The sequence below is a fragment of the Pteropus alecto genome, unplaced genomic scaffold, assembly GCF_000325575.1.
Source record: "Pteropus alecto unplaced genomic scaffold, ASM32557v1 scaffold57, whole genome shotgun sequence".
NCBI classification, from domain to species: Eukaryota; Metazoa; Chordata; class Mammalia; order Chiroptera; family Pteropodidae; genus Pteropus; species Pteropus alecto.
This window is the reverse complement of record NW_006442508.1, coordinates 3736785-3751985: the sequence shown is the minus strand read 5'-3', so window position 1 is coordinate 3751985 and position 15201 is coordinate 3736785. Positions and strand designations below refer to the sequence as shown.

General features: G+C 33.2%; 1 protein-coding gene across 1 annotated transcript in view; it reads left to right on the top strand.

Moving 5' to 3' along the window:
• KCTD8 (potassium channel tetramerization domain containing 8) overlaps positions 1–14960 on the top strand; it is a 230010-nt gene extending 215050 nt beyond the window's left edge. Inside the window, exon 2 of the mRNA XM_006922464.1 lies at positions 13631–14960. Within this exon, the coding sequence (XP_006922526.1) occupies positions 13631–14091 (461 nt within the window). The 3' untranslated portion in view covers positions 14092–14960. The remainder of the gene's footprint in view (positions 1–13630) is intronic.
• Positions 14961–15201: the final 241 nt, after the last annotated feature.

Sequence of the window (15201 nt, the reverse complement as noted above, 5' to 3'; positions counted from 1 at the left end):
TTTTTATATATAGTCTTGGTGTTTGAGTAATGCTAGTTCTAGTTTAGTTCCTTGTTATGGAAATTTTTGCCCAAAAAGACATGCATGTATTTGAATTTTTTATTTCAATTGTACATAATCTGTTTAAGTTTTGCAAAGTGATCAAAGAGTGATTTACCCTGATTACTTTCACTGAACTACATAAAGTCAAAGCAGACTATTCATTTCTGTGAATCCTGTGTTCTCGGCACTCATGGAGAATTATTCAATATACAGTATATTAGGAACATACTCTAATACTAATGCTTTATATATTAAACAATTTCTTACCTTCAAGCTTTCAATGAGTAATCATTAACATATCTTGTAATTAAACATGATTTTTCAAATGTATTCCTAGTGCAAATTCTTCCTTTACATAGCCATTTTGACTGCACATCTTTTTATCTTGTCATGGTTTCATTAGCACCACATCACATTTTTTTTTGCTTTTAATCTGTAAGGCTTTAATGTCAGAGAAGGAGTTTGATGTTACTGCTGCTATTGAAATATTAGATTTAGAATAAAGTGCATTATAAAGTGATATGAAAAGTTCAAGGCATCTCAACCCTGACAGAATATACTCATTATTTAATTAGGTTCTGAAGGCTCTTAGCAAAAATTTCTGGCCTTATATCACAACCATTCCTAATTGAGAAGTTCACATCCCTGAAAGGGTCAGTCTTAAAGGTACTTTATTGTAAAAATACAATTATATTATTTTAGAAATTACAGTACCTAACAAGTCGCAAGTCCTAAGATAATTCTCTCATGCTCTTTTCCTCCTATAATTCTATATAATTCTCCTATAATTCTTCTCTCTATAATTCTATGTCATCTATAATTATTTTCACTCTGTAAATTTTATAATAAGATTTACATCTTAAATATATAATTTTTCTTTAAATTATATAATTTTCCTTTAAATTGTTGACCTGTGCTTATCCAATCAATGTAAAAGAGTTTTTTTTTTAATCGGTCTAAAGTCACAAAAATATAAATTTTGAAGGATATTACAACATAAGCATTTGTTTTGAAATAGGAAAATCTTAAGTTTGATAAATCACGATTGTCTGGTTGAAGTACTTTGGTTCAAATACAAGGAACTGAGTTAGAAAGTACAGTCTATATTTTAATATGTTTACCTTTTTAAATATATTTTTTGTTAAAATAGCTACACATGATATCAAATAATTCTCTATTGCAAAAGATCTAAAGAAATTCTAACACTCGGGTACAATTAAGTACTTTAATCCCAAAGTTTTTACAGATACACATCTCATTTTAATCTTTATTATGGAGTAAAATTCATGAGTAGTTATAGCTTTAATTTAGGATTTTAGGGAAGCTAGTTTAAACACTATTTTCAGGATTTTTGAGGCAGTGTATCTCAGAGCTGAACTCAGCATAAATTCTGAAGTCTGACAGATCTACTTCTGAATCCTGTCTCTGCCACTTCCAAACGTGACCCATCAAGTTACATAACCTCTCTAAGCCTCGGCTTCCTCATCTGTAACATAGGTATAATAGGCACTTAATTTTATAAAGTGTTGTGAGATGTAAATGAGATGCTATGTACAATGCACCTAGCATGGTGCTTGGGCTACAATAAGTATTCAATAAAATTCATTATTACAATACTGTTCAATAAAGTTCATTATTACAACCTTAGAGTCACTTGGTAAAATATAAACTAAGTAAAACTGTCCTGATTGCATTATTAAGTTTGTTTCTCTAAGTTCATTATCTCCGTTAACTAGGCTACACAGCAAAAGCGTACACACAGTATCATGTTGCTATGGGATGGTATGAAACACTTATTTTACTACAAAATATCTTGATTTTTGTATCTAACCACACTTCCATAATAAAGAATATATAGTATGTGTATGTGTGTGTGTATCTCTGTGTTTACATTGCACTACTATCTATTTTTTAAAACAAACCTTTTTACCCAGGACATAGAAATAGATTAGTCACTGGTTCTAAGGCAAGGATGAGGGCACATGGCCCTGGGATTTCTAAAATTGTATATATTGCTATTGTAATGCTCACAAATACACACTGATCCTATTTTTTTCTGCCTAACTCATTCTAAATCTCCCCAGCTTTTCTGATCAGCAAGATAAAATGAGATAAAATGTACATAAAAGTTTAAGTTTATGTATTAAGCACCAAGTGTTAGAGTTCTCCGATGACAAATACAACCAACACATCACTCAACTTGCTTTGGGAAGAGAAGTTTTAGTTATATTTCAAGGTCACTTGCATTTTATAAACCATCTAAACAGGTTTACGAAAAGGATTTTTGTGATGAGATCAATATTTTATCTGGTCTTATCATTCGCATAAGTGGAGAATTGAAGACGAATACATGCAGTATTTTGGGTAATATTAATATCTTTCATTTGGCTTGAATAGAGGATGGGAGTAATAGAAAATGAGTTTTGGAGTTTAAACTGGGACTACGGCATGGAAAGTTTTGTTTATGGGGCTAAGAGATTCAGATAAGTTTCTGAAAGCCAATGACATTCTCTGGGAATAGACGGTATAATAAGAGTTCTGTTTCAGTGATATGTAGTTGGGATCTAAGTGTGGATAGTAGAAGGTGGAGATTAGAAATAAAAAGATCTGTAGAAGATCATTGCAATAGAGTCAGTAAGAGTTACTGAGGACCATAACTGTGAGGGTAAAGACCGAAGATAAGGGACATGACTGAGACATTATCGAAGTACACGTAATATGATTAAATGTCTGTTTGAATGATGGGGAAAGCAATAGAATTGGAATAATGAAGATAATGCTAAGATTTCAAACCTGGTTGACCAAAAGGATTGTGATACTTTTATAAAAATAGAAAACATAGAAGGAAGAACTGGTTTATAGAGAAAAGAATAGTGTAGTAATTTTTTTGGCACATGGTATTTTAAATTTAGATGTCCAGAAGGAAGTAAGAGAATGGGGTTTGGAACTTCAAAGAATGATCAGTTGCTAGACATGTGTGTGAACTCTGTTATGGATAAAAGATAATTCTATAATTATATCTAGTGTATGTACATGGAAGGGTTAGTTGTGTGGATGTGTGGGGGGGAGTGTGTATAAAGAGAGAAAAGAGTATATTGTGAGAACAGATGTGACATTAGAGGACTATAAATCTCATTATACAAATAATGGTTGATCTGTGTAATTGGGGAAAATTTTGAGTAGATATGATACCTGTTTTCCAGAATCTTAAAGACTATTGATTGGAAGAGAAAAAGGATTACAGTCTGGAGAGACTGCAAGAAATTATATTTTAATACAGAAACTAAGATGCTATAATTTAGCATCTAGCTATTAAGTATAATATTGTGTTCACTTATGTAAGATGCCATAACTCAACATCTACCAATGGCCATTAAACTAAATACATTATTATTAGTTTCCAGTTTGGTGGCTAAAACAACAGAAATGTATAAGCTGTAGTTCCAGAGGCCTAAAGTCTAAAAACACTTTCACTAGCTGTAATAATTTTGTCAGCAGAGCCACACTGCCTCCAGAGGTTCTAGAGGAAAATCTGTTGCTTGCCTCTTCCAGCTTCTGGTGGCTACAAACATCCTTGATTACTTCGCAACACTTCAATTTTTGAATCTGTGGTCACATTGCCATCTCCTCTATATGTATCAAATCTTCTTCCAATTCCATTTTGTAAGAACACCTGTGGTTGATTTAGAGTCCAACTGGAAAATTCAGAATAATTTCACCATTAATCGTATCTGCAAAGACTTTGTCATATAAAGTGACATTTATAGGTTCCAGGGATTAGGACCTGATATCTTTTCAGGAACTACTACTATAAGGTTCTTCCATTTTCATATCTTTACTTAAAACAGCTCTACAAGAGAGGTACCATATTTTTACTTCCTCTTAAGTAGAATAACAAATGAGTCTTAAAGACACATTTTGGCACATAGCTAGTAGGTGTCAGACTTTAAGCACAGTTTTGCTTTTATAAAGGCTGAACATTTGTTCAGATTGCTGTACAACATGAAATTAAACTCTGCTTTGAGCATATTTGCTTCCATTTTGCACTTACTGAAGTGATTGTGCACTGAGCTGCCTACATAATAGCCACACTTTTATAAATCTCAAAGTGAAAAGAGATGGCATCCACATTAAATAGTCTGACAGCTACAAAAAGTGGCATCTCACTGATCATAGTTGGAAGTACTTGAACATATTTATTGGCAGGTAGGCACTCAACAGTTGAAGAAATCTGACAAATAAAAGTTCCCTCCACTACAGCTTTCTGCCTAATATTACTACTGCACCTGAACCCTAGAGTACTAGTCTTTTTTCTTTTTTCTTTTATTTTGCCCTCTTACAATCTCCACTTTCCCTGTTGTCATCAAGCCTTTTTTCTCAGGCTTGCGACAGCTGTTTAGTATTTTAAACAGGCAATGATAGTCTACAACCAGCATGGTTTTATGTTCATATAAATTTATTATACACAGCACATCATAAGTGCACCCCCAACCTATATTTACATAGCCCACTGTTTTTAACTCTTAGAGCCATCAGACATGTTGTAGTACAATCTCTCATTAATCTTTGCTGAGCACTGCATAGTTGTTATGATCCACAGTTTATGGATGTGGAACAAGCAAGAGCAGGCTCATGTTCACAAATTTGAAAATCAGATAAATTATCTCTCTCATATAGTATGTTCTTGTGAAAAAGAAGGTCATTGGAAGGTATGTGGGAAAAAAATCTCTGACATTATCAATAATAACTAATGGTAGATTTGGAAGTGGGAAACTGAGAAGAGCAGATCTTAATTCCAGGATCCAAAATGAGCTTGGGCATCTTTATGGAATTTTGTTTTTAGGATTTTTTGTTTGTTTGTTTTCAAATACAAAAAAAAAATGGTGAATGTGCCATAGAATCCTAGCTTTCATAAGTGAAATGTGGAGAAATGTGGAGATCACTTTTAAATACAGACCTCTTGCAAAGTGTCTGTAACCATTTTGCAAGTGATAGGGCTTCTGAAAAGACAAATGAACACTTAGAAACTTTTGTACTAGAAATATTTATGTGCAAACATCAGATAATCACGCATGATGTAAAATTCTTCAGCAGAACAAAAAAAAATTGTTTTTTCTCATTATCTAGGGTTCTCAAAGACTTTTTATCTTGCTTTAATAACATAATAACATGAAATATTCCCAAAGGAATATTTTCACTAACTAGAGAGACTTTGAGGACCTTTTTATAGATCATTGAGAAAGGCTTATTTTCTCATTTTCATTTGTTTTGTTACACCCTGTAAGCTTAGTTATACTTGGGTTTATCTTTTTTAGTTAAAACAAAACAAAAAAGAACTTCTTTGGGGATAAAACAATTTCCAATGTGCCTAGATATTATTTTGTAGATAATATTCATTTCATTTAATTTGGTTCAACAAACAGGTATGAATTATTATGAGCCTAGTCATGGGGCTGGTGTTCCAAGAAGTATAAAGGTTTAAAAAAGAAGAGGAAGAATCTCTGTTCCAGAGTGACTAATGTAGTTTGTATGTGTGATTGTGTGTATTTTGTAGAACAGAACACAGGAATGAAAGTCAAAATTAACATAGAAATAACTATTATTTAAGATAAAATAGGCCAATACTTTTAAGATATTCAGACAAACTGCTATCTGTCATTAATAGAGAAATCACATTCAAATGTGAGAATGGAAGATTTTATTCTGAAAACACCACTTGGAGCAGGCTTTGAAGTGAATGGAGCAAGGGAGGAATAAAATCCAGAAGGAGGGAAATAAGCACGAATAAAGCAAGGCATTTACAAAAAACAAGTGTATTATGGCCACTCTGTGGGGAAGACTACAAGATGGGCTAAGGTAATCATTAGAGTCATACTGAGGACAGTCTTTGATGCCAAAACGTAGTATTTAAATTACATTCTGTATGCAGAGGACTCTTTAGAAGATTAGACCATAGGAATATTTATTTGGCGATGGTTTGGAGAACAGTTTGAAGTGGGACTAAAGTGGAGTCAAGAACAGTAAGAGACACAGTAAGAAATAATGAGAACCCTCTTATAACTGGTAAAAATGGGAACAGAAATGAAAGGATAGATCTAAAAGCCACTGCATGGGTAGAACAAGACTTGGAAAGTAACTGGAAGTAAAAGATGAACCCACTAGGTAGCCAAAGGTGACCTTGGATATCATCTACAGAAATAGCTAATAGGAAAACAGATTTATAGGATGGGAGGAAAGTGATAAGATTACTTGTGAAAACCTCTTCAAACACATGTTCCATTAAATGTACATTCTCTTGCATTTTTACCTGATGTTATGTTAGCTTATTCATGTCATTAGTATCTTTGATCCTATGTGAAAACAAATCAACCTCTGAACTGAGTGATATAAAGAAACATAAGACAGTCTCTGCCTTCATGGAAATTATAACCTTTCTGAAGAAAATAGAACACCAGATATGTGACTTTGGGACAGACATTTGTATGAGGATGATGAGAACATTCTTACTACTGTATGGTCATCTAGGTCAGGAGTCCCCAACCCCCAAGCTGCAGACTGGTACTGGTTTGTGGTCTGTGGCCTGTTAGGAACTGGGCCATACAGCAGGAGGTGAGTGGCAGGCAAGCAAGCGAAGCTTCATCTGTTTTTGCAGCTGCTCCCCAGAGCTAGCCTCACCACCTCAGCTCCACCTCAGATCATCAAGCATTAGCTGCTCATAGGAGCACCAGACTCTGGTGCCAAAAAGGCTGGGGACTGCTGATCTAGGTGATTATTTAGTAACATAAAAGGTAGTCATTACTAAGTACCAAATGAATGATATAGTAGGTAGTAAATACTACAGAAATTCAGAGGAGTAAAGATCATTTCATTATTTTGGTTAAGCGATTACTATGATCAAGGCTTCATGATAGGTTAGAAAGGCACAGTTTCTGCCTTCAAGTGATTTACAATTTAGGACTGTACTTATTTTGTAAAAAAATAAGTACAATAAAGAGTTAACAGATACAGAGAGAATCAGAAGAGTGAGTTAGTGACCAATGATATAAAGATAAAAAAAGGAATACCACAACATATTTCTCTTTTCAAATTGTACTTCTTTTCTTTTCCCCTTTACTCCTCTTCATTCATAAAAGTACTTAAGTAATGTTAGTAGAGATTATAGAAAATATAAAGAAATTAGTTTAATTTTTCTCATGTAAAAATTATTTTTTATTCATTTAAATAGCCTTTTTACTAGAAGATAAATGAATCTCTTATGACTTTTAAATTTCAATTTACTATAAAAATTTAACTGGTCCTCATCCCTTTGCTCACTCTAATCACAATTTACTCCTGCTCCCTTCTTCATATACTAGTCAAGCTTCAGTTATAGCTGCATTTCTGTGCTTGTCACTCTAAGCCTCAAATACTTGATGTGGTGGCGGGGGGTGGGGGGGGGATGCAGGGAAGAAGGGTGTGAGAGAGTCCTTTCTCTTGTAACTAACACTATGCTTGGTACATAGTAAGTGTGCTCAACAAGTATTTAATCAAAATAGAGTTTTTTCCCTTTTGACTCAAGCACTTAATACTCAGGGGCATGTGGTGATAATATTTTAGATAGACTAGTTCATTCTCTTCAAGTATCACATAACCATTCACACACTATTGAGTTTAGTACTATTAGAGGGTAATTTCTCTCCTAGGAATTGTCCTGTTGCAGACACATTTTACATATTCAGTCTTTTTATCATCAGTAAGCAGGTAAAGAGATTAAAATAAAAGTTTTTTTCAACTGTGCAGTCGTACACATAGATTTCATTTTGAATGGCCTGTGTATTCCAAGAAAAAATATTGAAGTATTCTTATTGAAGGCACCCACACCCAGAACTACTCAGAAGTTATATACCTCTCTTAAAAACAAAAATATTAATGTTTAATTTCTGTACCACACTATCCACCCAAATGACTTAGAGAAACTATAATTCTTTTCTTTTTATAACAATTTAATAGAACCTAATGAATTAACTGAAAACTCTGTTTTGCTCAATTTACAAGTTTTGGTTTATTGTGATACCTTCGATTTATTTTGTTTAATATAGTATTTTTACTATTACTTTTAATTCACACATTTTAATAACTTGAAAGAGAACTTTTATGGGTTTTTTTTGCTCAATAATTTCCTTTTAGGAATGAAAATTTAATAATTAATAATCTATTGTAGAGAACTTTACAGCAAAATTGCTTCGACACATATTATTTCCTTTCTAATTATAGCCCTGCAACAGTATTACTATTCTTATTTTATTTTTAACAAATAAAAAACTGAGGACAAAATAAGGTAAAAGACATGCTTAAATGCATATGTTTATAGGTACCATCTGTAGAGCCAGAATTAAAATGGAAGTATTTGTATTCCTCAGTCAGTCCTCTTAATATTCAGGTAAACACATATGCCATACGATGGCAAAATAGCACTGGATGTTTATGCTGAATAATAATAAACATTTTTGACATTTACACATTCTAGACACATCCTAAGTACTTTACATGTGTCAGTTCGTTTAATCTTTGCCATGACTCTATGATGTTTAAACTTGAGAAAACAGAAGCCCAAAGAAAGTAATTTGCCCAAGAAAACACACCTAGTAAGTTATTGAACTAGCATGTGCGCCCACCCAATCTTTACTGTGTTTCCTTAAGCATCATTCTCATTGCTGCCATTGCAGTGACAAGAATAGATTCAATGAAACAAATGTGAGTCGATAATGTCTTCTATAACTACACTTCCTATCGGTAAACTTAAACTTATCCTTGAACCTGTAATTCTGTGAAGTACTTTAGTGAAAATTGAATTTGTTTCACTAAAACGAATTCTAAGAGGTAATTTCTATTAATGGTAACTCTGTAGTGTTTTATATTTAATATCTGATGAAAATTTTACTATTTGAAAAATACCTTCCTATTTGTTATATAATTTAGAACTATTGCATCTTAGTCCCAATTTGACTACACTGTTATCAGTAATGATTTAAAGTATGCTTAATCAAATAACAATGATAATACATAATATGTTATGCATTATCAAAAATTCTGACATAAAAGCAGATTATTTGTTACATCTAATGATTTATGCAGAGAACTGTCATAGTATTCTATGCATTCAAAGTGTGGAGAAAATAAAGTTAAGCATTTTTTCTTAAGTCATAATATAAACATTTGAACCTATTCGGTGTTCTGATTGGGAGTCCACCTTGCCTAAAGATAGCTTATGAACTAGGAGGAGTAAAAAATAAAAGTGTATATTTGCTCGTTCTTGTTAATGTCTGTACCTATTCTACATTCTTTTAAAAAAAATTAAAGAACCTCTTAATATCATAGTAAACTCAGTTTCCCACTTTCTTTTTCTTTTATGTAGAGTTTAAAGTCTATAGTGAGACACATTTGAAAGTGCCCCAGTCATTTCAAATACTTAATGTTATACCATAAAATAGCCTATGAGCTTCACCAGAGCATCTGCCGTATACCTCTCTTACATTCTAGACACTCTGGCACATGATTGTGCTCAATACAATTCTGTTAGCTGAACTGGTGAATGCCTTTTTCAAAGATATCTTTCTTGATCTTCCATCTTATACTACTAGAGCAATTCCTTTCCATCAAGCATTGTATTGTGGAGTTTCTGCATGTGTGTGTGTGTGTGTGTGTGTGTGTGTGTAAATTGTAATGTCATTAGGCATAATAACTGTATACATTTACTTAGCTAATGTGTGGACTTTATATAACTCTGTATCCTCTTTAGTGTATGTCATTAAGCGTTTTCTCCCCAATGGATACAAACAGAATGAAGCATTTACACTGGTGTTATCTATTACTGTTGACCCTTGAACAACACAGATTTGAACTGTGCGGGTCCACTAACATACAATTTTTTTTAATAAATACGAATAAGTGCTGTAAATGTATTTTCTTTTCCTTATGATTTTTTAAATAACATTTTTTCTCTAGCTTGCTTTGTTGTAAGAATACAGTATATAATACATATAACATACAAGAAATGTGTTAATCTGTTAATCAAATGTTTATGTTATTGGTATGGCTTATGGTCAACAGTAGGCTATTAGTGGTTAAATATTGGGGGAGTCAAAAGTTATATGTGGATTTCAACCACTTGGGGATGGGTATCAGCACCGCTAACCTTTGTGTTGTTCAGGGGTCAACTGTATCCTTTTTCTATACTGTCTTCCATTCTGGTGTTATTACTTTTCTGCCTCAATATCTCAATCTAATACTCTATCCCCATGCTTAATAATAGGAAATTTACTTCTCATCATTACTTCTTCATATCCTTAAATACAAATTGGTTTCCCCAGGTATTTACAGTTTAATCCTTTAGTCATTATTGGGAATGAAAATTATAGATTCCTCTTTAGGGATTTTTGGTTAAGGTAATACAGAAGATTGACAGAAAGGGTAAAAATCATTTATTTATATCCTATGCCATACTAAGCTGGTGGGCATCATGCTAGCTTGGATCACATTCAGCCATAATGATAATTAGATAAACAAATGCTGCACCTCCTCCACCATCTTTACCTCTACGTAAACGTATACATACAAACCCTTCACAAATTTAAAATCTCTAAAGGTGAGCCTGAACACTTGTACATTTTTTAAAAAATCACAATGATATACTCTCATTTTTGAGAATTATTGTACTAGACACTTTTCTGTTATATTTCATTTACTCTCAAAATAACCCTGTGAGGAAAATACTACCCCATTTTACAGATAAGGAAACTGAAGGAGCTAAGAATCTCTCTTAAGGCCACAGGACTATTTTCCTGGGAGCTAGAATTTGATTCCAGATCAGGACTCCAAACCCATTCTTTTTTCAATATTTTGCCACTAAAATTTATTACCAATAAAAACTGATCCTACAGGCAATCTAGTCAATAGAAAAGATGGTTGGGAACCAATATGGGTCTATCAGTCAGGGTCTCAGAAGAAAGAGGAAGCACATTAATTTGGGTCATTTGAGAAAAGTTGAATATCGACAGTTTATAGTAGCGTAAGCAATACACTCTTACCAGTTGCAGTGGACATGGTTAATACTTGTAGACCTGAAGATGTGAACCTCAGTTTAATGGACTCTGGGGAAAAGGATGGCAGTGGGAGGAAGAGAGGGGAAAAAAAAGCGAAAAGGAGGTAAAGAGAGCTGTCATACAGGGTTGTGCTTCTTGATCCAGGGATGCAACCAGATCCCAGAAATCCTGGAGTGGGGTTAGGTGAGTCATGGTCTTGCCAGTCTTTGTCATTGGCTGAATCCAACTGAAAGTCAGAAGCAAGGGACCCTAAGGACGTAGTTTACATTATCAGCCACTAAGGACAGAGAAGGGTTCAGAATGGATCAGAGTAAGTCAACAAGAAGTGTAGAACTGTATTTTCTCTATTCCACCCCTCAGGTTCACCCTCCATTCTTTCTTGCTGTAAATGACAATGATGGGGACAAAAGAAACAGCTATTTGCTTTTGTATTCTTTAGTTCATAATTGCAAATATTTCTGAAATGTTCTAGTGTACTTTCTTACTAAGATCCATAAGCATCAACATTTGTTCTAGGTTTACTATATTATAGACAAAAAAGTATGAAGTACTGGTTAACCCTTTTTCCATTTGTCCCAAGAATACTCACTGGCAGTGTTTATGGCTACAGCATTTACCCTGAGATAACTTGCAGATTATAGTCCTAACCTTACCCTCAAAGTTTGCCATGAAATATTTCACTTTATTATTGTTTTTACATTGTTCTAGTATATCGATAGCCTTTGGAAACAAATTACATCATTCTATTTATAGCATTCTGTTTTTTAGTAGTTCAATTGCTGAAAATGTCAAATCCTAGAAAACAGCATTCCTACAGATGATGTTAAATGAATGCTGGCAACTAGGTGCACTTTTTTTTTTCCTAAACAGGAAAAAGTTAAGCCTTCCCTCAACTAGGGACATATTCCTTAAATTTGGAGTTTTTTTGTTTGTTTTTAGTTCAGTTAATCAAGGTATTGTTTACTTACAGAAAAACTCACCCCTTTTAGGTATTCAATTCTGTCAGTTTTCAAAAATGTGAACAGTTCTGTAACTAACACTACAGTTAAGATACAGAATATTGCCATCATTGTAAAAAGTTCTAAAGCTTTTTAAAATCTTTAATCTCACTCAACCGAATATTTGGTATCAATTTTTGTTTATTCTGATTTTAAATTAAAAAAAAAAATGATGTTATCACCTCACAGTGAATTACACAGTGTGCTATTATGAAAAATATTTTTCTCAGTTTGTTTTCCCACTCTTCTGAGTAATATAAACTATTCATATTGGTTATGAACTTATTTCACTATATTAGGCTGAGGAAAAGTTTATAATTTTGGCTGCACGTTGAAATCACCTGGGTCTATTAAATGATCTGATGGCCAGGTAGCATCTCATTAAAGCAAGATATGTGGGGTTGAGACCAAGGTGTCAATAATCTGAGTTTTCCAGGTAATTTCTTATGTGATGAAGGTTGAGACCCTATAAATTAGAGCAAATTTTATGGACTCTGGCTGCCCAGTAGAATCTCCTGGGCAATTGCTTAGAAATACTAATACCATTCCCCCCATTCTGATTTATATAACTAAAAAGTGGACAATGAGAGTGGACAATGAGAACAAATGAGATTTGGGTAACTTAATATATCTGAATGGTTGGGCTCCAGTTAATCAAGGTTTTATTATAGTTCTGGGTATGTGGTGATATTCAATAAATGTTAAATGGGTGTCCTAATCCCACAGCAGAGTCAAGGAGAATAATATATGCCCTCTCTTGGAAATAAACTGTTTGTGTATTTGAAATAATTATCTTGGTAAAGTATCACTTTCTGAAAATTGTCCTCCTAGATAATTTAACTCAAATGGTACCTTGTATTTTAAGAGAACATTATACTTCAACTATACTTTTTCACCATATTATTAGGCACATATATATCTTATAGCACTTTCATAATTCTCTCCAAGGAAATAGACAGGAAACAAGATTAAAAGATTGAGAATAAGATTTAAACCAGCCTCCCACTTGGAAGCATAAATGATGCTATTGCACCTCTGGGTCTGGAGAATACTGCTACTTTGTAAAATAGAGCACTAGTACTGTCTGCTTTTATAATGACGAAATACATACAAAAATAACACCTAATATCAATAACTAGAACAGAAATGAACTAAGTATCTAATGAAACAGTTATGGGATTAGCAAAATATTTACATATGATATCTTTTATAGATTTCAGGAACGAGAAACTAAAACAAAAATCTTTTTAGCATAAAGTTATTGATGATCTATTATAGCAATAATACTCATTAAGCAAAACTTTAAGTTATAAATAATCAGCATGCTGCATATTTTAATGTACACTAATGGCAGTAGTTGTTGTATTTAATTCCTCAATATAAACTAGTGCAACAAACAGTATTTTTTTAAAGATAAATGTTCTTGTTTTAAAACCAAAAATATAAAGTTCATTTGATTTGATGTTTCCACTTCTTATTTAATTGTTCTACTCCTTTTTTCCCTTTTAGGACCACCTCATAAAATGGCATCACCTAAACAAGAGCATGAAGATAGGAAACATGACAAAGTCACAGATAAAGGAAGTGAAAGTGGGACTTCCTGTAATGAGCTCTCTACTTCCAGTTGTGACAGCCACTCAGAGGCAAGCACTCCCCAGGACAACCCACCCAATGCCCAACAGGCAACAGCTCACCAACCTAATACCTTAACATTGGATCGTCCCTCCAAAAAAGCACCTGTGCAATGGATGCCCCCACCAGACAAACGTAGAAACAGTGAACTCTTTCAGACACTCATCAGCAAGTCTCGGGAAACAAATCTTTCCAAAAAGAAAGTCTGTGAGAAGCTCAGTGTGGAAGAAGAAATGAAAAAGTGTATTCAGGATTTTAAAAAAATTCACATACCAGATTATTTTCCAGAGCGCAAACGCCAGTGGCAATCTGAACTGTTGCAGAAGTATGGGTTATAGTAATTATCACATTCCTGCAGTATTTCAATGACATTCAATGTTTACTACAGTGTCACCACCTGACTGTGCCCTAACAATGGTCAGTGTGATGCTTGCTGCTCTTCCTTTGTGTGAACAGTGGATGCGGGACAGTATTTTCTTTCATTCTTTTTGTTGCTTTTGTTTTTAGAAATATGTATTAAAAAAAAGAAAACCAGTTCATGTTGAATCAAAATGCTGTATCTGATTCAAACCATTTTGCAAGAATGAAAGTATAATGTGCATGAGCAAGAAGCTTAGAATCTTGATTTTTTTGAACTGTGGTCAACTGGGTATGTTTGTCACTTTGTAATTCACCAAAAAGAAATCATATTACTTCAATTAAAATGACAATATGAATGAAGCAACATCAAGTAAAATGTTAGATAATGGTTTTGGGACTGAAGTACAAAACTGTTTAAATGTTAATGCAATAAAACAAGTATTATTTTTGCATGAGCACAATGTTACAAATAAATCACAAGACATAGGGAAGATCTGTTTGTTTCTTGGAAAGAAAAAATATTACAAAAATAACGCTAAAAAAATGTTTTAGGCAAAGCCTATAAATGTATGCTGTCTAAGAGACTGAATCTGTGATTTTTTGGTGTATGTGTACGATGTCCTGTATGTTAAGATGGTGTAAATATGCCTTATACTGTTGTGTTATGGCACTGACATTCATCTATTAATGCTAGTCATGATTATTTCTGTGAAATGATTCCTCACATCAGGCTGTGAAAATTGGTATGATGATGCTCTGAAAGATTCTATTATTATGTTAATCAAAATAATTGAGGGAAATAGTAAAGAGCTTTATGTGTTTATTAAAAAAGGAAAATATATTAGAATTCCTTGATTTCTATTGACTTTTCTTTAAAAATATTCTACTTTTACATTGTTTTCAATCTTCTTTTAAAATCCCAAGCTGGAGAATGAGATGTTCAGCCTTAATGATGACAAGTTAGAGTTTTAATATAATTTAAAATGGAAATCGAGTCATATCCAGATAGCCTTGGTATTGATTAATAAACCCTTATTCCACAAGATAAAAGACGTCATCTGAAATGATATTTTGCTTTACCATTTCTA